The sequence below is a fragment of the Schistosoma haematobium genome, chromosome 1 (assembly GCF_000699445.3).
Source record: "Schistosoma haematobium chromosome 1, whole genome shotgun sequence".
Taxonomy (NCBI): Eukaryota; Metazoa; Platyhelminthes; class Trematoda; order Strigeidida; family Schistosomatidae; genus Schistosoma; species Schistosoma haematobium.
Genome location: NC_067196.1, coordinates 3140586 through 3164015, shown reverse-complemented (window position 1 = coordinate 3164015; position 23430 = coordinate 3140586). Strand labels below are relative to the sequence as shown.

The 23430-nt window shown below is 36.3% G+C and overlaps 1 protein-coding gene across 1 annotated transcript; it reads left to right on the top strand.

Moving 5' to 3' along the window:
• The first annotated feature begins 15011 nt into the window (after positions 1–15011).
• On the top strand, positions 15012–17151 carry MS3_00003890 (uncharacterized protein). Its single transcript, XM_051211763.1, has one exon. It carries the CDS (start codon positions 16158–16160, stop codon positions 16491–16493), a length of 336 nt encoding a protein of 111 aa, XP_051072918.1. The 5' UTR covers positions 15012–16157; the 3' UTR covers positions 16494–17151.
• The last annotated feature ends 6279 nt before the right edge of the window (positions 17152–23430 follow it).

Genomic DNA, 23430 nt, shown 5'->3' with positions numbered 1-23430 from the left:
ATTTGGGTGAATATGATAGAAAGCTGACGTTTGTCGAGATTTCTAGGTTTAAAACACCTCGTGCGAGAGTAGCTAGTAGTAGATTCGGACGGTTGACAAATCGTCCAAAAAGAGACCTAACGTAAATACGAATTTTCACTTGCAATCTGGATAGTGGAATGGTTCGACCGTGAAAGCTAAATGCAGTATGTGTTCCGATGACCACAATGTTTAAAAATGCGCACAATTTTTAGCGCTCACAGTTTAATATCGATGCTCTCACGCAAAGAACAAAGGTATCTGCTTTATCTGTCTTTGGCAAGGCACAAAGTTAATGAATCTATAATGACAATGCGTTGTGACGTTGGCAAGTGTGAGATGAAACATCACTACCTATCGCACAATGACTTGACAGCCAGCAGCGCAAATAATAAAACTGGTACGGCAGAATTCTTCTCAGTTTACTAAATCACCAAGCACTCACGTGCGTTTAGGAATGATTCACATACGGTTGAGATCGGGAAACGCTAAAATTGTGTGTGATGCTATTTTGGATAACGGTTTTGATGTAACATTGATGAGGTCAGACTGTTTGAGGTCGTTCGGGCTGAAAGAAGACCAAGCGTCTGTGGTAGTTCAGACTGTAGATGATAACAGAACAACGTAGGTCACGAATGGGCCTTTTGAGGTATGTTCTTTAGATCGGTCTGAACACGTCATGATTGAAGGAGCTCTGATTAAGACAAGTATACCAGGGCATAGAGCGACGAAGTCGACAATGAGCTATTCAGATAAGTGGCTGCATTTACGTGATTCAGCACTAGGTAGTCTAGACACTGAAGAAGTTATAACGCTGATCGGTTGCGACGCTTCGTAAGCACATTGTACGTCAGACCAGTGGTTGTGTGGAAGGAAACACACGTATGTTCTGAAAACGTTGCTGAGGTGGATTGTTTTTGGACCTGCATCATACCTGGAATCTGAGCAAAATGTTGTTAATCATACCAGTAAAGTACAGACGTAAGGACACCTATTACGTAAGCTTTATGATATGGAGTTTGCTGATGTCCATGTAAGTGATAAATCAGTATCAGTAGAAGGCAAAGCTGCCATAGAGATTACGGGAGGGGTCATGCACATCGAAAATGGTCATTTTATATTTCCGGTACCATGGAAAGGAATCCGAACATGAAATTGGGAAACTGTGAAGCAGCAAACAATAGGTTATAGAGTTTGAAATGAAGGTTGTTTGGGGACGACAGTCTGTTCATCAGGTGTACTAAACTTATTGAAAGCAATTTTACTAAAGTCTATCCGGATAAGGATCCGTTTGTACAGTTGCAGTCAAAGAATAGCGCCCGACGATATTAACCTCATGTTGTAGCGTTAAATACGAAAAAGCCAGTGATACTGAGAGTGGACCTTGAATGTGCCAACACGTTTACAGGAGTTTTTATAAATGATATGATTTATCAAGGACCTGACATCACGACTGAGCTAGTGAGTATATTATTGCGTTTCCACAAGTAGGCAGTTGCAATCTCTGCAGATGTTGAGGAAATATTCACGCAAGTGTGGGCAACTCAGTTTGATCAAGGAGCTTTAACATCTCTGTTGTGGCAAGAGGGAGACTTTTCGAGGGAACCATACGAATTTGAAATGATCTCTCAGCCAATCCGTGCCACGTCATCTCCATTTTGTGCAAACCTTGAGATCAATAAGATAACTTAAACATTTTTCTGATAGTTATGACTGTTATGTCATAGGTGCTGTCAAGAACAATTTCTATGTTGATGATCGCTTGAAATCCTTTTCCACCTGTGAGCAGGCAAAGAAGTTTGCTGAGCAGTTAGGTGAATTATTATGCAGAGGAGGATTTGAATTAACGAAATAACCTACGAACTCGGAAGAAGTAATAGCCATCTTGTCTGATGTGAGTAAAGAGCAGTCTCTGGTGGAAATGCCAGCGAGAAACAATCGAGTTTGGAACGAGCGACATCGAACTCTAGGTGTAGAATGGGATTTCAAACAAGATGCATTTAGGTTTCACTATGATGCATCAGAAAAGCCCCTGTCTGGAATAAGGATTCTATCTGTCGTTTCTTCTCCTCAGGTTATTTGGGCCTAATTGCTTCAGTCTGCCGTGCTGCTAAATCTCTCTTGCAAACATTTTGTAAATCATAAATCGGCCTCTAATCGAGCCATACATGTCCACATGGCCAAATTGGTTGAATTTTATGCATCAGTTAGGTCATGTTACGGCGGCCCGATAGATCAAGAAGAGAATAGACGAGCCTGACGCAAAAGTAGTGTTACATTTATTCATGGATGCTTCAGAGATTGGTTATGGAGCGGTTGTTGAAGCATCAATTAGTTATTTGCAGGAAAGAATATACTGCGTATTGTTGTACAGGAAGTTTAGGGTGCACCTATCAAACAAGTCTCTGTACCGAGGCTTGAGATAGCGACAGCAGTGTTAAGTGTAAGGCTAGGTAAATTCTTGCGAAGGAGTCTAGCCAATTTTCATTAGTCATTGGGAAAAGATGTGGATGTGTACTCACTTGATTGCAAACACGAGCAGTACGTATTGGAATGACGTAGAGCTTGAACTCTGATTCAGTCACGAGGCTGATGCCCATTCTGACAGTCGGAGCAATCATCTATTTAAGTACATCGAATGCGAGTACAATATGGAAGGCTGGGAGAGTCTTCCGAATCACTGCAGAAATATGGAGATACCATATGGAGGTGCTTGGGATCGGTGGAACACATTGAACGCAAGTTGGATAACAACGACTAGCTTCGGTGGAGCTTCTGTTATACTCTGGCCCCACCTACACAAGGAGTTGAATTGATGCTATTCAAACAGGCAGAAAATGTACTTATAGGATGGGAATCTCATGGACCAAGGTTCATCAAAGCCTCCTCCAAAACAAAGAAAGAGGGCATTTCAATGAACGTCATCCAATGCTATGCGCCTACGATCCCTGTTGATACACTGGATAAGATTCAAGAAAGGAAGAACAAGAAGGCAGCAATCTATACCAGCCGAACAAGAGCAGAGAAAGCCAAGAAACAGGCTGAATACACAGAAGTAAACAAACAAGTGAAGCGGAGCATCAGAACCGACAAACGTAAGTATGTGGAAGATCTGGCAATGACGGCGGAAAAGGCTGCAAAAGGAGAAAACATGAGACAGTTGTATGACACAGCAAAGAATCTCGCTGAAAATTATCGTAAACCAGAACGATCAGGGAAAAACAAGGAAGGCAAAGTTATCACCAACATTTGAGAACAGCGAAACAAGTGTGTAGAACACTTTGAGTAACTCTAAAATCACTAAACGTCAGAGAAACACCCACGGACCCCCAATCTATATTGGCCCATCAACAATTGCAGAGATCAGCATGGCCATCAGACAAATCAAGAGCGCAGAGCAGAAGGACCAGACAACATTCCAGCAGAGGCACTGGAAACAGACGAGGCAGTAGCCGCAAGGATACCCCACACTCTCTTCAGTAAGATTTGGGATGAAGAACAAGTACCAACAGACTGGGAAGAAGGACTTCTGATCAAGATGCTAAAGAAAGATGATCTCAGCAAGTGTGGAAATTATAGGGGCATCACTCTTTTCTCAATAGCAGCATCCTCAGCAGCAGTAGGTCTCAACATGCACAAAACAAAAAGCAAGATTCTCCGACACAACACAGCATGCAACAATTGGATCACACTTGATGGAGAAAGATGTAAGGACCTTTGCATATATGGACAGAATCATTGACGAACACGGTTGATCCGATACAGATTTGAAAGCGCGGATTGGCGAAGCAAGAACAGCATATCTACAATTGAAGAACATCTGTTACTCAAAACAACTGTCCATCGACCGAAAACAAAGTCAGAACTTTCAATACAAATGTCAAAACAGTTCTACTTTATGGTGCAGACACCTGGTGAACTGCGAAAGCCATCATCCAGAACATACAAGCGCTTACTAACAGCTGTCTATGCAAAATACTTGGGATCTGCTGGCCAGACACTATCAGCAACAACCTACCATGGGCAATAGCACTTCTTTAAAACACGTAGACAGTTATTCTTCATTCTAAACCCTAATTTGTATTTTACAATACGGTTTCACGTTGGATTTCTAAAATAACCACACATCGGGAGTTACTATGTTTCTAGTCATTGAAGACAATCGGCGTTTAGATCCACTGATTAATGTTTTAACGGAAAGTTATCAGACAAAAGGTAAGTGAATTACAAAACATGTAACAATAGCTCAATGATATAATAGTGATCAAGGAGTTAAGTGACTATTTCATTCACTGCAAATTTGTCATCTTGAGGCATAATGCATGGATCAATTAATTTTCAATTTCACTTATATTTCAAAACAGCACGTTTGAATTGAATGAAATTGATTTGAATGTCAAGTATGGACGATAACGTGTGGCGAGAAAAATTGATGGATTTCAATAAGTGTTTGCATTCAGACATGTGCAAATGGTGCTGTCACTGGGTGAAGCAAAGTGCACTGCATCGAATAGTTATACAGTTTCCTTTCATAAAGTCAGTTTTATGATTGAGATCAGTGCAAGAATGTCAGTTGTTCGCAGAATAAATATCAAATTTCAACTATGTTAATTCGGTGGAACAACAAAACAAGTGTGACATTGTTTCTCCAATCATCAACGACAATTTTCTTGAACACATCTGTACAATGTAAGATCAATTCTAAAACTCGCTATGATAAATTGTAATTCGGAGACTTCACTTGTCCATAACCTCAATTTATCGGAAGTAAGGCAATCATTTTCAAGGTGATAGCAATTACATGGAGTGTTCTCGCAATTTCAATGCTTCGGGAAAATTCGAAACCTCATGTATCAAAAGAAAAAGCGGACGTTTACTAGTCAATGCACGGTCGACTAACTGACATACAGTATTTTTCGAGACTAACATCATCTCATCAGTCTTTTTGTATCTATGTGCTCAGGTAGATTCCATCAATGAGAAGACTTCAATATTAGTTCCAAAAATGGGCCCTCAATCTATTCTATCATTCAACAATGAACCGATGCGTAATTATTAATGGTCGGTGAAATATCACTCGTGACGAATGCTTTAATATAATTTAATAACTGACCACAGTTACACATGAACTTTTCAATTCGATAAAACAAAAGTGTTGTTTTCACGTGTGAAGATAGTCGACGCTGATAAAATATTGTTTAACATACCCCTGATGGCTTCATGACCCACTAATATGCCACTTTTAGTCTATTCTACACAATGCATATACATTCATAAGAGACTGATCAAGCGCAGTCCGAAACACCAGTAGGATGATTCAAACAACGATTTAGAAATGGCAATATTCTTCACTATTTAAAGACTCACTAATACATTCCAACTGATCAACATCTACCATGTGACCGCAAATGGAGTGTATTTTCTCGCATGCAAACATAAAACACTGTATCCCACCTAATCACATAGACTCAGTGTTTGTCTGGAAATTCAGATTCGTCTTTCGCTAAAATGTGATTGTTTGAGTGAAGCATAAAGATCAAGTATTTAATAAATGAAATATCAAATGCAAATGCCACTCGTTTATTTCAGTTTCATACAAAATCACGTGCTTCTGCATTGAGTGGTGATCTAACTGAAGACTGAAAATGTGACTGTTTTACTGTGGGTTAGTGAATAAATAAATAAGTGGATCATTAGAATTTACAAAACAGATAGTGGGCAATTTATTGTTTGACATAACGATGTAAATGCCATCTCGCATCGCTACCGAACTTCATTGGATATATAGTGTGTTATCTCAGATGTTTTCTTTAGTTGAAATAGTAATAAACATGTTCAATTGAAGATATTATAAACGAGACAAACATGCACTTTTCAATACGAATGTTTATTTTCTCAAGCTGTAATACTATTTGATTATTAATGAAACAACAAATCATCACGCTTTACATAACATCTGATAGTCTGACAGGTATTCACAATTGCTCAATATCTTCCTTAATTCCACATGAACACATGAATGTTTCAGTCAATCGACTGACTCTGACAATAGTGTTTATTTATTATAAAGGAGAAGCAAATAGCCTAAGATATATTGTCAGAAAGATTTCCCAATTTGCATGGATAATATTTAAGAATGACTTTGCGATGAATGGATGTGTAGATGAATGTGTTGTATGCAAAAATGACTTCGTGGCGAACACACAACTCAATTTATTCATTTTGTAAAACAGAATTCTTATCAAGTTTAATTGGAGCCTGTGAGCGACAATAAATCTCTGCATTCGTTTTCTCACAGGGGAAATGAGATTGTGACTTCATTTATTAAAGGTGATTAATTTATTGCTCGTTAAATCTAGTCAAACGGTGAGTGAATTTAACGTATAGGTTTACTCTCATTTACTAGAATAGTAGCACCATATTTCTTCTGTCATATTTTGAAATGATTTGACTTGTTCAAACTAAACAGGCAAACTTGGAGTAACCAAACCGAGTGAAGGTTTAAGTGAAAAGATTTCACACCTGTGACCAAATGATCACTCTATATTTGCTCACCTGTGCCACTAGCCGTTTCCAGAAAAGCGGATTTGACAGTGATGAATCCCTTTGAAATAATGAGGATCAAAATACCTACATAAAAATGTATTTCACTTTTAATACAAGTAGGTTTAACATAGACTGCCCTTACAAACAAGTTTACATCTCTCTGAGATTTAAATGAAACAGTGTAGCTTAATGCTCAATGACATCTTATGCAGACGTTTCCAGAAACATTATCAGTTCAAAGATATGATGACATTTTCAATACAATCGGCGGAAAAAAATATTTCGGCCAAGTAAGAAACCTCCGATATCTATCGAAAATAACCAATTTATGAGCTTCTGTTATTCACCAATTCTGATAATCGTCTGAAATGAAATAATGCGAACTGGATATTCTAAGTGCTTCTTCTCCAGTAAATCATGTTGTACTAGCAGACTATTCATGGTCGTTCATTGTTCAGCTGCTTTAGGAAATGCATGGTTTAAAAGTTCATAACCACACGTATATGATCACAAAGATAGTGTTGAATATGCAATTGTCAACAGACAGCAACTCACAGAAATTGAACTTTTATGGATCAAATATTTGCTACAAAATTATTGGTAGACATAAAACATGATTTGATAGTTTGTGGAATTCAGTAATCCAAAATGAATTCTCTCAAAACACCGATTTTTCTTGCACTTATAATAAATTTGATATATCTAGTCTACCAAGAAATATCTTGTCGGTGAGATATCTCTCCTATTTTGTAGTTTGGACAGACTAAAGCTTATTTGATTTTTACTTTGTGAATTAAATCACATGGTTTGCCATTTCTACTTAATCAATGTGTGTTTATTTCAAGGTGGATCTCTGTATTAATTAATATCTTCACTCGACTGTAATCAATACGTGCTGTGACACACATGTTCTGGTACGAAAATCTCACTGACACAATAACCACTGCATACTGGCGAACTCTCGTGTAATAATCAAGTTAGATGATGAGTAATTTATGCTAAATAATCGCGAGAATAAGAGACAAAACAAATAATAATTAAACAATATAATAACTCGCTCTGATCTAACTCCTGTAATTCAGCAGTCAAAATGCCTGTTATAATATTTGAAATTTGCTCGACATGAATTTTTCTGTACATACTAATTTCACGTCATCTCGTTCAAATTAGTGAATCAAATTAAACGGAAATTTGTCAGGTTTATATGAACGTTTATGGTATTTGTTTAATTCTCTCTAATTTGATGATTCAATATGGCCATTAGCGAGATGACATTTGGTGGAATCATTGGTTCATTGTTGAACAGTCATGGTGGTAGATGAATCCATTGTTATTCAAAATTCTTCTGGTTGTCACTGAAGTTTGTCCAACCTTGAATAAAATCCCTGACCCCTATTGATGAAACTTCCCTCAGATATATTTCAAATCTTCTTAAAACAAGCGCATAAATAACTCGTAGTTCAAAATATGTGCTCATCTGTTCATTGGCTGTCAAGGATTTGCTGTTTTAAGTAAATTGGTTAACATTAAATTGGCACAAACTGTTTTGATTGGATGTCAAAATTTTGCACATATTTTAAATCTTCTCAATAACAAAAAGCATTTCATTCAATACCAGGCAGTTATTAGCTCTTTTCAATTTTTTTGACTTTTTTGTAAAACACACTTATGGAAACCCCATGTGCTTAGAATTCTGTATTATACCAAACTCATTATACTGAGTGAAGGCATTAATTATAATATTATTAATAAATGTCTCAATGTAATTTCACGATGACAGCTCATGGAGACAACTTACTGGTTACATGTAGTGTACTTCAGTGTTATTTAATAAGCCGAACAAAGTTTATTCTTCGTTAAATGATTTCAATCTTCTCCAGTACATCTTCAACGGAGATTAATAAACACTTTGTACTTATTACCAATATGTAAATATTTTAATTTCAAACCCAAAATAGCTTAACGTCTCAATAACAACCGGTTTCGACAATTAATGAACATGCAAGTAACAAAATGTGCGAACAAACGCGGTTTGTTCTGACGATTATTGTTCGTGGTATTACAGACTGGCAAATGCTAATGAGGTTGATTGCAAAAATTGACATTTGGCTGCAATCAATCGTATTTTCATCATGAAATATCTGAATTGATTGGATAAACAAGGTGAACAAAATTAGGAACTTGCTTTTCAAGTTTACATGTATACAACGTCAAAGTCATTTTCATGCCTGTGAATCGGACTGAGATTTTGCATTCATTTCACAGAGCGAAGATGAATGAAATTTTCATTATACTAACGATCGTTACTTTTCTAAAAACAAAATGAAGTGAAAACAAATGCTTTGTTTATCGATTCATAGAATGTCTCGTTTCTGCTATGAATAAACACTGTGATCATTTATCATCTAAATTCAAATGCGTTTAGTGACCGTTTGCTTACAGAATCATCTAGTTTTCACGTCCTCAGTTTATCAATTGAATTGACTGCCATTATTAATCCCGATACCGTTTGTCTCCACCAGATGACTCGTCGTATGTGTACTGACTATGATAATGTGGTCAGTCGACCTGATGACATAGTCTACATTATGTTTCGTGTATCGGATGGCATAGCTCAGGCTTGAAGGCGTTCATATTCTTGTATAACTTGCCTCTCATATTCATATTGTTCTATCTCCAGCCCAAATATGTTCTCCCGAAGTAGTGAACATCATATTAGTGATACCTGCGATAAGACGAGTCAGTGTAGAGAATAATGTGAGTTGCACGTAAGATCTTATAGACTGGGGAGTCACATAATGAAAAATCCACCATTTTCGGATTAGGTCTATTATTAGACCAGTACTAACAACGAACCTAAACCGTAGTTCTACATTGATAAGCTCTAATGAAGAAACGCAGAACATTAATAACTCTCATTTCTACTCTGACTTTCTCGATCAATTTATACTTATGTCAACCCATCATTCTAATAGTCCTTTGATTATTGCTCACGTGTATTATCGCTTCGTAATGTTGATTGGTGCTCTTAACTTACTGGCTCAATCGATTATAGTAATAGGTCATCTATATGACTGATTAGTAAAAATGGTTCATTAACAAGCTTAAATGGCATTTACACGCTTCAGCAAAAGAAACTTGTTAAGATATCAATCACTAGCAAATATGACCTTTAAGTGACGTAAATAGACATTGTTCAGCAACATGAGCAGGGACTGAATGGTTATCTGGACCGAATTCTTCACTTAACAATTCACTCTGTTTAAAACTAAACTCTATCCTGTATTATATTTTCTGCCGATCACTGCCTGCCTAATTTCCGAATTTCCAGTTCCATTGCTAAACAACAAGTACAGTACTCCAAAAAATCACAATGAGTTTAAGTTAAAAAGTTTCTTCAATTCTAATCTCATTTCAGATCCACGTACCTATCTAGACTGTTCAATTTTTACTAAATCAACGGAAAAACAAAAACAATAACTATACACATACCCAGGAATTGGTTAGGATACTGCGTACTCAATCTCGTTGCTTTGGATCATTATTACTTGTAACATCTGGCGGCTTCTTCCACAGGAAAAAGTGAACTGGTCGATGCACATGGAAACGACTAAACTGAGAAGCTTTTTATTAATAGAAATATTAAGTGGTTTTAAAATTTGTCGAATCTAATCTCGGTTTATGTGCATAAAATTCTCATTTAGTCGCTACAGGTGAATCAGGGCCCGATACATCATGCTTTCCTTCAGCCCGAATGTTAAAGATCCATGTTAATATGTTTGTAAGGAACAGTAAGTCTAGAATTCCTTTTCATTGTGATTCACGTAGCCTATCATACAAGGACACTAAGAAAGCTTATTCCAATTTCGTGTCCTATCTTCGTTAATCAGTCACCTCGATAACCGTTATCAAAAAAATTCCAACGCTCTTTGAAATCCGAAGGTAATAAGAAGCCGCATCTACAGTTTGTAAGAGTTTAGCGCAGATGACAAAGCCATAAGCACATCGAACGAATTTGAGGAAGAGAATGAACCGTCGAGTGACATTTAAGCGATCAACATTTTAGCTAGGGTCCGTCATGTGATCTGGTGATGATGACGGTATAAAGAAATATGTGAACTGCTACTATTCAAGTAACATTGTCTGTTAAGAAAGTTAATAAAAGGACTTAATCAAAATTAACCATAATAGAAATCGGTTGTGGGATAGTTGTTATACTATGAATGGTTTCAAAGACGAATTTAATGTTTCATTTATGCTTCCATCACTACATATATTATTACTGTAATTATCATTGTTGTCATCACGAACTGATATCAATTATAATGCCAAAACTTTATTTAGCCAAATCGATGAAGGGCTCTCGCGTAAATATCCGAAATCTGTTATCTTATACCCGATTGATTCGTCCACACATTACAGTCTCGCCGTTTTATTTGTTATATCCGCTCAATTATCACGTTTTGTACAAAATTCCCTATGAACCGAACGTACGTTAGCACTAAGCACTGAAGTTGGCGCGGTAACCTTGAAATTTCTAAAACCCCCCTGATTGGCCCACCCATAAATTAGAGTTTCGACAATTAAGTGAAATCGGACATTAAGAGGGACCACGAGTTTTCAAAAATGACATGCACTTTGTCTCACCTTATCGTGATTGAAATGATAAATGACTAATGTGATAAATGTTGTGAAGGTATTTTCTTTTGAACAGACGTTGTATAACAATCCAACGCGTTTTTGCGCATCGCTCATTACTACTGATTGGTATCAAGTTACTAGTTCATTTCTAATAACAAGTGAGCATGACTATACTCAATTAACTGCGGTCATTGTGGGATTCTCATTTATTAATCTTCCTCCAATAATTAAATCCAACACCTTCGTCTATGTGTACGAATGCTTAATCTGCAGACCATTTGTCAACTTCACAATAAATTCACACCAGGCTGATGCGGCCATCAGATACTCGCACGTTTTGAATGAGCGTCTAACGTAAATCGTTTCGTCCACCCAATAAAATATGTCCTAATTGATAAGACACATATCTCTTCAATAAGTTGTGTGATCAAGTCTTCATAGCGAGTACATCACGAGATGATTAATTGTATATCAAATCAGATATTAACATTATTCGAGAAAATCCGACTTACGTCTAAACATTACTAATTCACAACCATTTCTGTTGCTTAAAAGATTTGACAATAGTAAATATATCATACTCAACAACATTCCTGACACGATATAGAATCAACTAAATGGAATATTTCCATTTCAGGCTGGCAGTTACACTTCTTTGTCAAAACGTCAGAACGTCTTCATCATGCTCATTACCGAAAATATTTCCATTGTCTCAATCCAAATGTGTGTAGTAAAAGAAGGTTGAGTTATTCAGCGTGATACAATACTGAAGATGGAATATAATTAAGATGCCGGATTTCATTTTACATTATTTCATGTAATTTTTAACTGAACTCATTGAACAGCGTTTTACCACAATGCGCTTTAAAACTAGCGTATAAATGTATGATAACTGATAATATTCACGTTATAGCTGAACTACAGTGAATGATTCCTACTAGTTAATTAGTATTAAAAGATACTTGTGTTATGTCTTACAACTGACCAACAGAAGTAGATGACATTAGGCGAATAACACGCGACCACAACTATCGTGAATGACAATCTATGCTTGACAATTAGCTCGACTCTAACTGTCCCTAAACGAAGAGGAAGAATACAAGCCCAATGATCACCGGTACAAAATCGTTATCCCATCTCAAACATTTATTTATCTACATACATGACCTGACCATTCAGTAGACCTATTAAGTACCAGTATTACAAAGCAATAAAAACAACAAGCTTGATCATGGAAACAATGAAGTGGTGTGAATATAAGCAATCGATGCTAGTTTATAATTGAAAAACGCCATAGAAACAATTTATGATTCAAATAAAAGCTTCGAATCAGGGTAATACGAAAACAATAAAACCAAAATAATCGAGAAACATTCAATCAGCATATATAAATAAAGGCGTCGAAAAATAGTGTCGAAACCTGTTGCCTCTTAGTTAAATTGTCTGTTAGAAAAACGTGATAACTAATCAATTAGTGAGCTGGTTTACTTGATTTCAGTCTGAAAGTAAATATTTCCTTGTAGTTGTGTTGTTTTGTGTGTTGATGAACATCTACAAAACGAGTACAAAGTGATGTGTATAACCGTTGTTCAGTTTCAAGTACAGCTAATCACCAGTATGCTGTGGTTTATTGTTGAGAATACTATTTTATTGTTCGTCATTATTCATACGAATAATCTTACAAATAATGATTAAGTCCCAATTACTTAGTGTTTATGAAGTCATTACATTCTACATTCAATTGTTTCTTCTGGTGTAAAGTTATGATTGAATGAATGGATATAACATTACATCTGCACTGTTTGTTCGTTCATTTGTGAAAGATTAGTTTTAAGCACTAGCGAGAAGGAACCATCTACATTTTCGGAAAATTCAACTTCGATTGATTTCAATGAAATGTGTGATATTTGTGATTGAAATTATGCCTTGAATTGAAGCTATTGATTTATTTATTTAAACACATAAACATTAGTAGAAGGAGGTACCAGAAAGATATATCATCCGGATGCTTAAACCAAGGCAGGTGATTTCCTTACAGGACCACAAAAGGAGCCGTCGACCCAAATTTCTGATCTACGTCGCAGTGGAGCAACGTCAAGAGATACAGTCCCATGGTAGCCAGTTACCAATGATTGACTGATACTGAATCTCATATGCACCATTGGCTTGGAATCAGTGTTTTCCAACTTCCTTACGTGGACTCTCTGTGTCCACGAACCCTGTTAAAGCGCCGGATATCCACTTTTCGTTCTGTTAATTACGTAAACAACAGTTACGCCGCGAGAAGGCAGCGAGTAGGAGTTCTCTGGTAGTGGTTGTATGCACGTGGCCATGTGAGAGCATTTAGAGAGGGAGAGCCGACTCTCCCCACTCTCGGCCATACCAGGGCATTTGGGGACGAATTAGTAGCTAAGCACCAACTCACAACGTGAAGTAGTATTATCTTTTGTTCTTTCGGACTTAAGATTATGTTGCAACCTGGCTAGAACTCCATGTTCAAATAACATCATATAAGGGACCCATAGAAAGCCAGATATGAATAAGCATTCAGTGATTGGTAGTCTCGTTCCACAATAATATAGTTACATCATATGTGTAGAAGCTGATTGCGTCAACATTGTTTTCAGAAAAAAGTATTTTGCTGTGATGGTTTGCAACTACAATCACAATTGATGATGATTCGAAATCGATAGCTATTTTCACTACGTCGAACCGACTTCATACAACATATCAAAACAAAATCATCATCAAAATACGAAGCCGATCGTCCATTCAATTATCTGCATAGCATTTACAGAACTGTGACTACTTGTGTGTCCCGATAAAGGACAGGCAAGTATTGTGTAGTGAACGAGAATAAACAAGTGAGGACAACTGACTGTACTTCAATATAAAATTATAGGTCTCTTGATGAAATCTAACTCCAACTGTAGCTCTTCCAGAGTAACTGCCGGTGAATGAAGAGTGCTGGTAGGCGTAAGTTGATGAAATCTAAGAACTATACAGTAAATATTTCATTTGCAAAATATCAATCAATTGTCGCAAACATCACTGTTCTTTCGTTTCCAGACCAATATTTCTCTGTTCTCGTTCCCTTTTCTTTGATCTTCACAACGTTCTGCCTTCAAGCATTTCACTTTCGATTGATAATACATACTACTTACATCAGCTTACACCACAATTACATTAGAGAAGTATAATAAACTGATTTTATTCATAACAAACACATTGTAACCAATTGTGATATTTAGAATGGTTGTTTCATCCTATTTTGAATTTCCTAGATGAACGTACATACAGAACTGTCTTGATTGAAAAACCGGAACTCGAACCTATCACATTATACTTTGAACTCAACAGAACAAAAACTTATAATTAAAGACTATGTAATGGTTATACAAATGAAGCTTAATTAAATCGACCTGAAACGTTTTTATTCAAAATGGACAGTTTTATCATAAAAAACTTATCACTAAGCACAAATTATAAGTAAACACATTTGTGATTATCTTATTTTTCAAGTACCTGTAATGGCAATGTATGACAAATTAACCTTTGAAATCAAGATTTCCATTTCCATTACTATTTCATTTGTAATCTTATTGTGTATAAGAACTTTGATCAACATTCTGAAGTGATCTGTGATGATTTGTATGTTGAATCATAACTCTATTGAAGTGTTACATTTGATTGTAAACGAAAAAACTGAAGTGGGTGAAATAATAAATGTGATATTATCATACCATTGTAACCCAAAGTCCACTATTTCAGTTTAGTATATATAAAACAATGATTATATGATGATTGCTGTGTTCGAAGAAATACATTCACAAGAGTTCTTTAGTTATGCTTACGTCTGTGTTGTGTATCGCTTCATTGATAACCCTTCTCGATGCTCATATTTCAATAAAGAAAGAAAGATTTGAACCATTGTCAGATGACATCATCTCGTATATTAATCAACATGTAGGTTCTTTTTTGTAGTAATGTTGTAAATCGCGAACATTGTAAAATGATTTACGTTCTAACTGTGTATGATCGGTTGGATTAGAATAGATCCACTACTTTATGTTGTAAGTAGCTTGTGTACGAAACGAGGTTTGATTGAGGAGAATGTGCAATCAATCAGATGATTCCTCCTCTTTACAACTAGAATTCATCTATAAGTTATTTAAAATGACAGGTTACATTGTTTCGTACGCCATCGGCCTAAAACTGATTTCATTTCATATATCTAAGTTCAATACAACAACTGACAGTTGAAAAAGGAACAAATCTAAATCTTCATATTTGAATTCCATTTTTAGTTCAACATTGTCAGAATTGTTTCTCATTCAATTATGATTTCAACTTTTTCATCCTTCAGCCAAATGCTGAATGGAAAGCTGAGAAAAGCAATCGTTTCCACTCACTGGATGACGCACGTATTCTGATGGGTGCAAGAAGAGAGGAATCAGAATTAAGAAAGAAGAGACGTCCCACAGTTGACCATAATGATTTGAGTGTAGAAATTCCATCAAGTTTTGATTCAAGGAAGAAATGGCCTCGTTGTAAAAGTATAGCGACCATTCGTGATCAATCACGATGTGGATCATCTTGGGTGAGTTTTAATGATCGCACTATTTGAAAAATGTATACAATGTTGGCATGACTATGAATATTTCTACAAATCAGTGATTTTGTAGGAGATCTCACCGAACGTCAGACAGTATCAGAGTCATATTATCTAGAGAAATTGTTTCTTTGAAAGCTGTATGACAGCACATACGTCAATGTTGAGTATCACATCTGTGAACATAAGTCAGGTGACTGAAATAATTGACGAAACAGGTCATGTTGAACTCAGATAACTAGTAAATGTTGACCACTCATTCCACGTAAATTCATTACAAAAATTAAAACGTCTTGATGTTGCCATTGCTTTTTTCCAGGCTTTCGCTGCTGTCGAAGCCATGAGTGATCGAACCTGCATACAGTCACGTGGCAGACAATCTGTGGAACTAAGTGCTGTGGATCTAATGAGCTGTTGTAGCGATTGCGGATTTGGGTGTGATGGTGGATTCCTTGGTCATGCTTGGGATTATTGGGTGAAGGAAGGTATTGTTACTGGAAGTTCGAAAGAGAATCACACAGGCTGTCAACCATATCCATTCCCGAAATGTGAGCATTATGTTAAAGGGAAGTATCCTGCATGCGGTGAAAAAATGTACAAAGCTCCTCGTTGTAATCAGACATGTCAGAAAAGTTACAAGATCCCATACTCCCAAGACAAGCATCGAGGTAGGTAATATTTTAGACAATGATAACAATTTATCATGAAATCGTTGACTTGTCACTCACATAGATTGATCACAATATATTGTCAGAGTTGCTTAGAAATGATGCTTCTACATGAGTAATAATCATTTTTGAGATTACTTTTGAAAGCTCTCTGTTAAATGATAACAGATTCATTTTCATCATCGTTTTATTCATCTGTTAGGTAAATTGTCCTACAATGTTGCTGATAATGAATTGTCTATTCAAAAGGAAATCATGAAGTATGGACCAGTAGAATCAGCCTTCAACGTTTACGAAGATTTTCTAAATTACAAATCTGGGATCTATAAGCATATTACTGGGGAAGCAGTTGGTGGACATGCCATACGTATAATCGGATGGGGTGTGGAAAAAAACACTCCTTATTGGTTGATAGCGAATTCGTGGAATGAAGATTGGGGTGAAAATGGATATTTCAGAATACTACGTGGTCATAATGAGTGTGACATAGAATCCTACGTAATAGCTGGTCGGATTAACTAATTACACAATCTTTAAACATTATCATAAAATGTTACTTAGAGTGAAGTCATTACAAATGTATACTGAATACTTCTGAGAAACGTCCCCTATTCATATTATCTTTTCATTCATTTTATATTATAAATAAACGGTTGCGAACTCTCACTAAACTCTTCACTAAATAAATGTCTTCGCTAGGCGGATTCTCGTTACAAGACTTTTATCCAGATTAGCAGAGCGATTAAAAGCTGAATTATTTTAGACGAACTACTAAACCGTTGTCTATGTGCATTCATTGAACGAGTCCTTGTTCATTCCACTTACATGTTTATTGAATTCAACTCATACATTTAATGTCACAAGTTTTCATCAAATTTAGAAAACACCAACTTCAGGTATCGAATCTATTTTCAACCTGTAAAGTGGTACGTGTTCTCATTAGGTTAAATGGATATTAATCATTTCCATCTACGGAAATTCCCCAATGCATTAGTTTAGACTTGTAAGTTGCATTAGATTGTTAGTGATAAAATCTTGAGAAATTGTGTAAATAAAAGTACAACTGTACTATTTATTGATTGTCTGCTAAGTTAAACAGATTGAGTGGACACAGTATGCAACTGCTCTTTGCGGATAAGAAATATGTCATCCATTAATCTATAGTAATGTGTAGTTCCATCAATTGCATGCTTAAGCTTTATCTAACTCAAATTCTTCATAAATATATCAGTCGGAATCGGGTCCACGGCCCTACCCATGGAGACTCTATCAACTTGACCGTATAGTAAATTGTTGAACCGAGTGTTTACTTTTGGTACCCAAGAATGGCAGCTGCTCAGAATTATTAATTGGGAAATGAAGAGTACAGAATATTGACATACGATTCCGGTTGTTTATTCCATAATGATCATTATAAAGAGAGTAGTGACGTCGAAAGATACCATGAGTATATCAGGAAAATTTTAGCTTTCAAGCCTTTGTGAAAACTCAAAACTAGCCTTCAGACTGTAGGTAGCTAACTTCTTGCAGACTGGTCCTAAACACCAGCAGATGATTTTGTGTAAAACTGATGAAATCATAGATAATAATGACTCCACCAGCATGTTCGGTTAGCTAACTACATGTAGACTGGTCCTTAAAACCATGTGAACCAGCAGACGACTGTGAAAAAGTGATTGTAATTGTCTTCCGTTATCATTGTAAATTATTTCACATCGTATCATAGCTCAATATTACACTGTAAGCATATGAGTGGTGGTAAGCAGCTAATATTATTCATTATTATTATTATTTAAACACATACATATTGGTGAAAAGAGGTACCGAATACATATGCGCCACAAACGTAACTTGATTTGTGTGTGCGCTATGATACTGCACAGGTACCCAGACCGAAGCATGTAATTTTCTTAAAGGGCTACACTCGGAGTCTTCCACCTTAAGGTTTATTCATCAAGCAAGTGGAGCAACACTGGGAGATGCAGTTCCATAGTAACTAGTGACCAACGACTGATTCTTGCACCATTCTCTCCTTCAGGACACTGAAGCCAACCCATGTGCACCACTGTTTCAGAATCAGAGTTGTCCAACTTCCTCAGGTGCACTCTTCGTGCCCACCAACTTGGTTAAAGCGATGAACTTTCGATTTTCGTCTTCCTAATTTCGTAAACAACATCCCCAACACGAGAAGGCAGTGTGTAAGACTTCCCTGGCAGTGGTTGTATGGACATGAAAACTTGAGAGCATTTCGAGACGAAGAGCTGATTCTTCCTAGTCGCGGCCGTACCAGGTCACTTAGGGGCATTTAAGAGTTAAATAAGCATACGAGTATTCAACCGTAAACTTGCTCATTAAAGTTTCTGAATTATTACTTGTTTACGGTAAACACTAGTATCTTATCCATCATTATCGTGTTACGTTCTAATATTCTTTTTACGAAACATTCTTATGTGATCAAGATTATCTCAAAATAAACGTATGTATTACTGAGTTGTGAAATTCTATTAATTTCCATCCAAACTAACTGGCACGATGTTTATAATGGAATGAAACGTCCAATAACTGATATTTTCGTACCTTTCCAAGCATATCAGAATTCTAGAAAACATCTAAATTGATTGATAAATTTCTTTTCAAATGAGTACTGTGAAAACAGTTGATATTACTTTGGAACTATTGTCTTGTGTCACGATGAAATGCCTTCAATGTAACAGAGAGTGAGAAACCCATCATTGATTATACAAGAATAAATTTGTAATTGTTATAAGTTTCCCCTTGAAATTTGTGTTGAGGATAACAGTTAGTAATTGGTAAGTATTCTACGCTTATGTCAAGTAGATTATCTAGAACCTACCCTACACAAACCATGTTGGCACCACCGAAAGATGACTACCATCTTTCATCTTATACACTAAAAGATCAGTTCTGACATTGGTTGAATTTCGAATTGATGAACATGGTAAGAAATTAATGTTAGAATAAAAAACACACCATTGACGCATAAACTACTTCATGCGTACAGTTTTCTCAATGATAACACGATTTTTACAATTGAATGATCATTAGATAGTGACTAATGCCATGTTTTTCAAGTCCTTCTTCGTGTTAATCGAATCCTATCGGCAAATTTGAAATGTGGCTAATTAGTCTAGGTGGCGCTACATCGCTTGCATTATGTCGAGATGTAAAGAGGCGGTTAGAGATAACGATCGATTTAAGAGCCAACTGTGCTTAAAACAATTGGTTCTCTTCATCATCATATCAAAATACGTCAATAAATTGAGAATCTCCCGTGTTAGGTAGGTGACCATCAATAAGAACATAAGTAAAGTTCTATGTAAATGACTCAAATTCAAAACTTTCGTAATACTTATTTTACAAGTTTAGTTCTTATTCAGGACTTCCTTTCATAGCATATATATGTACAATATCTATTCAGTCCATTTATGTAAACATTCAACGTTGGTACAAACATAATATAAACGCATGTTTTCTTCCGCTTTCAATGTCTGTGATTGAAAAAATACAGCTTCTTGTTTACCGCATCGACGACATATATGATCTTCTGTTCGAGGCAGTGTTGGATCATGAACAACATCCGGTACAATTAAAGCCAATTCACTTTAGATGGATAAAAGAAATACTATTTTATTTTAACAAATATTCCATGAATAAATTAACAGGAAAAGTTTATAATTTGAAGTTGTACATTTCATAATACAGTTTTACACTGACAAGACTATGAAACTACTAGTGAGTATACCTCCGCTAGTCTGACTACCCTGTTAGCAGGACATAAATTGTATGAAATCATGCTTAGTGCACGATTGCTTCGGCTAATTCTTATCCAATCAGCGCTAGTCGATACTTGGAGAACACTCTATGATCTTCTCATGTTAAAACAATAAGTACACTAACGTTTTCTCTACTGTGCTCATTACTTCTATCTAACCTTGTTATTGGAATATAATCTCTTTCCTGTCCAACTGTGTTCTGATTTGTAGACTTGTCCGGTGAATTGGCGTTCAAGAATATTAGGCAACAGGAATAGCTGAGTTGTAGTAAGAGAGAATTAAAACACTACTCTTTGAAATTGTAAAGGCTAATCTCCTTATTCAAACATCATATTGTCAAGAAACCAGTAGTCATTGTATATTATTGAAAACGTATGCCGTGTTTGTGATACTTATACGGAAACTTAAACTTTGTACAGTGAGGCGGTATGACATGATTGTGCAAAGTTGGGGCAGTATGGTCAGTCGGTTGGAGTCTCTGATGTTGAGAAACTAAGTAACTTGAAACTGCATCAGTTGTTGGAAAATAGAATACAGAGACGAACAAGTTAAACAAGTAATATGATTCATCTCGGCATTGCACTAAGCATTGGTTATATTCACACTGGAATCCCGTCACTGTCAAAATAGTGATAATCTGAAGCGACTTCTTCTCCTCTAAATACGCTGAAACTACTTTAACAAGATATGTGTGACTGAAGTATCCCATATTTCCTTTGATGATCCTCCTTAGTCAGGAGATCCACTCTCATGGTAGCCGGTCGTCAACAATAGATTCATACGCCATTTATTCCTTCAGGATACTTGAGCCTATGTGCATCATTGGTTCGGTTCTGGGTTTTCCAAATCCCCTAGCCGGATCCCCCATTTCCACAAACCTTGTTAAAGTGCTAGACATTCGCTTATCGTCCTCTCAATTCCAAAAACAACACTACCGTCACGAGAAGGCAGTGCGTAGGACATCCCTGGCAATGGTTGTATATGCATGACCATATGAGAGCATTTGGAGGAGGGCCGACTCTTTTCACCCTCAGACATTTGGAAGCTATGTTTTGTTAAGCGTAAATCGGTAACACCAAACAAGACATGTTACTTTTACCGATTTACTCTTGACAAGATTTTTGCTAGCTTATAAATTACAATGTAATAATTGTGAAAGAATAACGTGATTTATATAGCCTCTTGAATTTCAAAGTGTGTAGGAATCATCTAGTATCAAGCTTACTAATGAAACTTGTACAAAATAACGATGCTGAAAGATAGACAACGCAGTTGTAATCCCAGCAAAGTAAACTTTAGTGAACTATTATCCGACTCCAATTAAATCGCATGATGATTGGTTTCTAAATATACATCCTGGTTACCTTCGTATACAATCATCGACTTAACTCGTGTTAGTGAATAACAGAATTAGGTAAGTCAAATACGGCGATGAATTTCGAATACGCACATTTCGTACAATCGTTGATCTGAACAGACAATCAGGGAGACGCAGTGAAGGAAGCGAATTGAAATAAAATGACGCGCAGTGGAGAAGGAGAGTGAGCCAACAATATTCAACCAAGCGTGACACAATATTTATAGTCAGACAAAAATATGTTACAGATATGTGGTGAGTAGAGTAAGGGATTAATAAACACACTCATATTAGAACAGGCACAAGGTTAAAAAGCGGCTCAAGACGAACGAATAAATTAGTCTGTCAGGAAGATAGAATAACCCATGTGGGTTTGACATAGCCCCAGCCAATACACAAAACTAATTATCACCAATTCTAACTGCATCTCATAACCTTTCTCTCTGTTCATCAGTTGAGAAAAGAATTCATACTTTGCCCAGAAGATCTTATTCACCAATAAGTAGTAAAATTACCCAGAGCACAACTCTCATGTAAAAGTATATTCATCGATTAATAAGATCCCGTAATAAAACATAACAGAATCAATTGGATAATATAATCCTTATAAGTGGAGCAAGCTATAAAAAAAAACTAGCAACGTGAAAAATCGATGTCCACATGCACTAAACTACGATTTTACAACTATAACAAGACTATTTACTATCCTCTCCTTCTCTCCTACTTTAACTAGAGTGAAAAGTTCAGTTGTTATATAGATGCTTGCTAACCAAGATCCAATAGAATTTAAAATATACTTAAAATGATTAATTATAATGAGTCGATTACAATAATTATGACTTAGTAACGAAGATATCATCAGTGAACACAAATCGTCTACGACAACTGCATTGAAAGTACATGAACAGCATTCGTACTGAGTAAATTAATGTAAAACAAAAACAAAAAACAATTCATCTTGAATCAATACTGATTTCCTTCCTCCTATAGTGCTGTATTTAAACATCCCATATATACTTGCCGGTGACCCATGCTCCATTGAGAGTAACAGACGTACTTACTTACTTATGCCTGTCACTCCTCGTGAAGGAGCACAGTCCGCTCTCAACAGCATTCTCCATCCAACCCTGTTCTGGGCAGTTCTTCCTAGTTGCTATTCATCCTTTTCACATCTGCTTATATTTCCCGACGTAATATAATCTTTGGCCTTCCTCTTTTACGCTTTCCATCAGGAATCCATGTTAAGGGCATGCATCGTCATGCAGTTTGATGATTTCCGTAATGCATGTCCCATCCACTTCGATCGTTTTTTTCTTCTTCAGCTGGAAGCTGGTTTGTTCGCTTCCACAGAAGGATGCAGCTGATGGTATCCGACCAGTGCATGTTGAGTATCTTGCGTAGACAGCTATTTATAAATACTTGTACCTTCTTGATAATGGTTATAGTAGCTCTCCAAGTTCCAGCTCCATACAGTAGAACTGCCTTGACGTTCGTGTTGGAAATTCTGAATTTGATATTGGTTGAAAGTCGTTTTGAGTTCTATGTGTTCGTCAATCGTAGGAATGCGGCCCTTGCTTTGCCAATCCTCGACTTTACGTCTGCATCTGATCCTCAACAGGAATTTCAATTCAAACAACCAACTTAACATAAAAGATATTTTGAAGATCCATTAACCTTAATATGAATGACAATTAAACAGTTATAAATCATATAAATTGTCCCCTAAAAATCTTTTAATCATGTTATCTAATAAGGATATAAACACTTCAGATTATTTTTATCATATGAAGACAA

Excerpts from the sequence above, each read along its gene's own strand:
- MS3_00003890 (XM_051211763.1), top strand. The coding sequence starts at position 16,158 with ATGAGTGATCGAACCTGCATACAGTCACGTGGCAGACAATCTGTGGAA.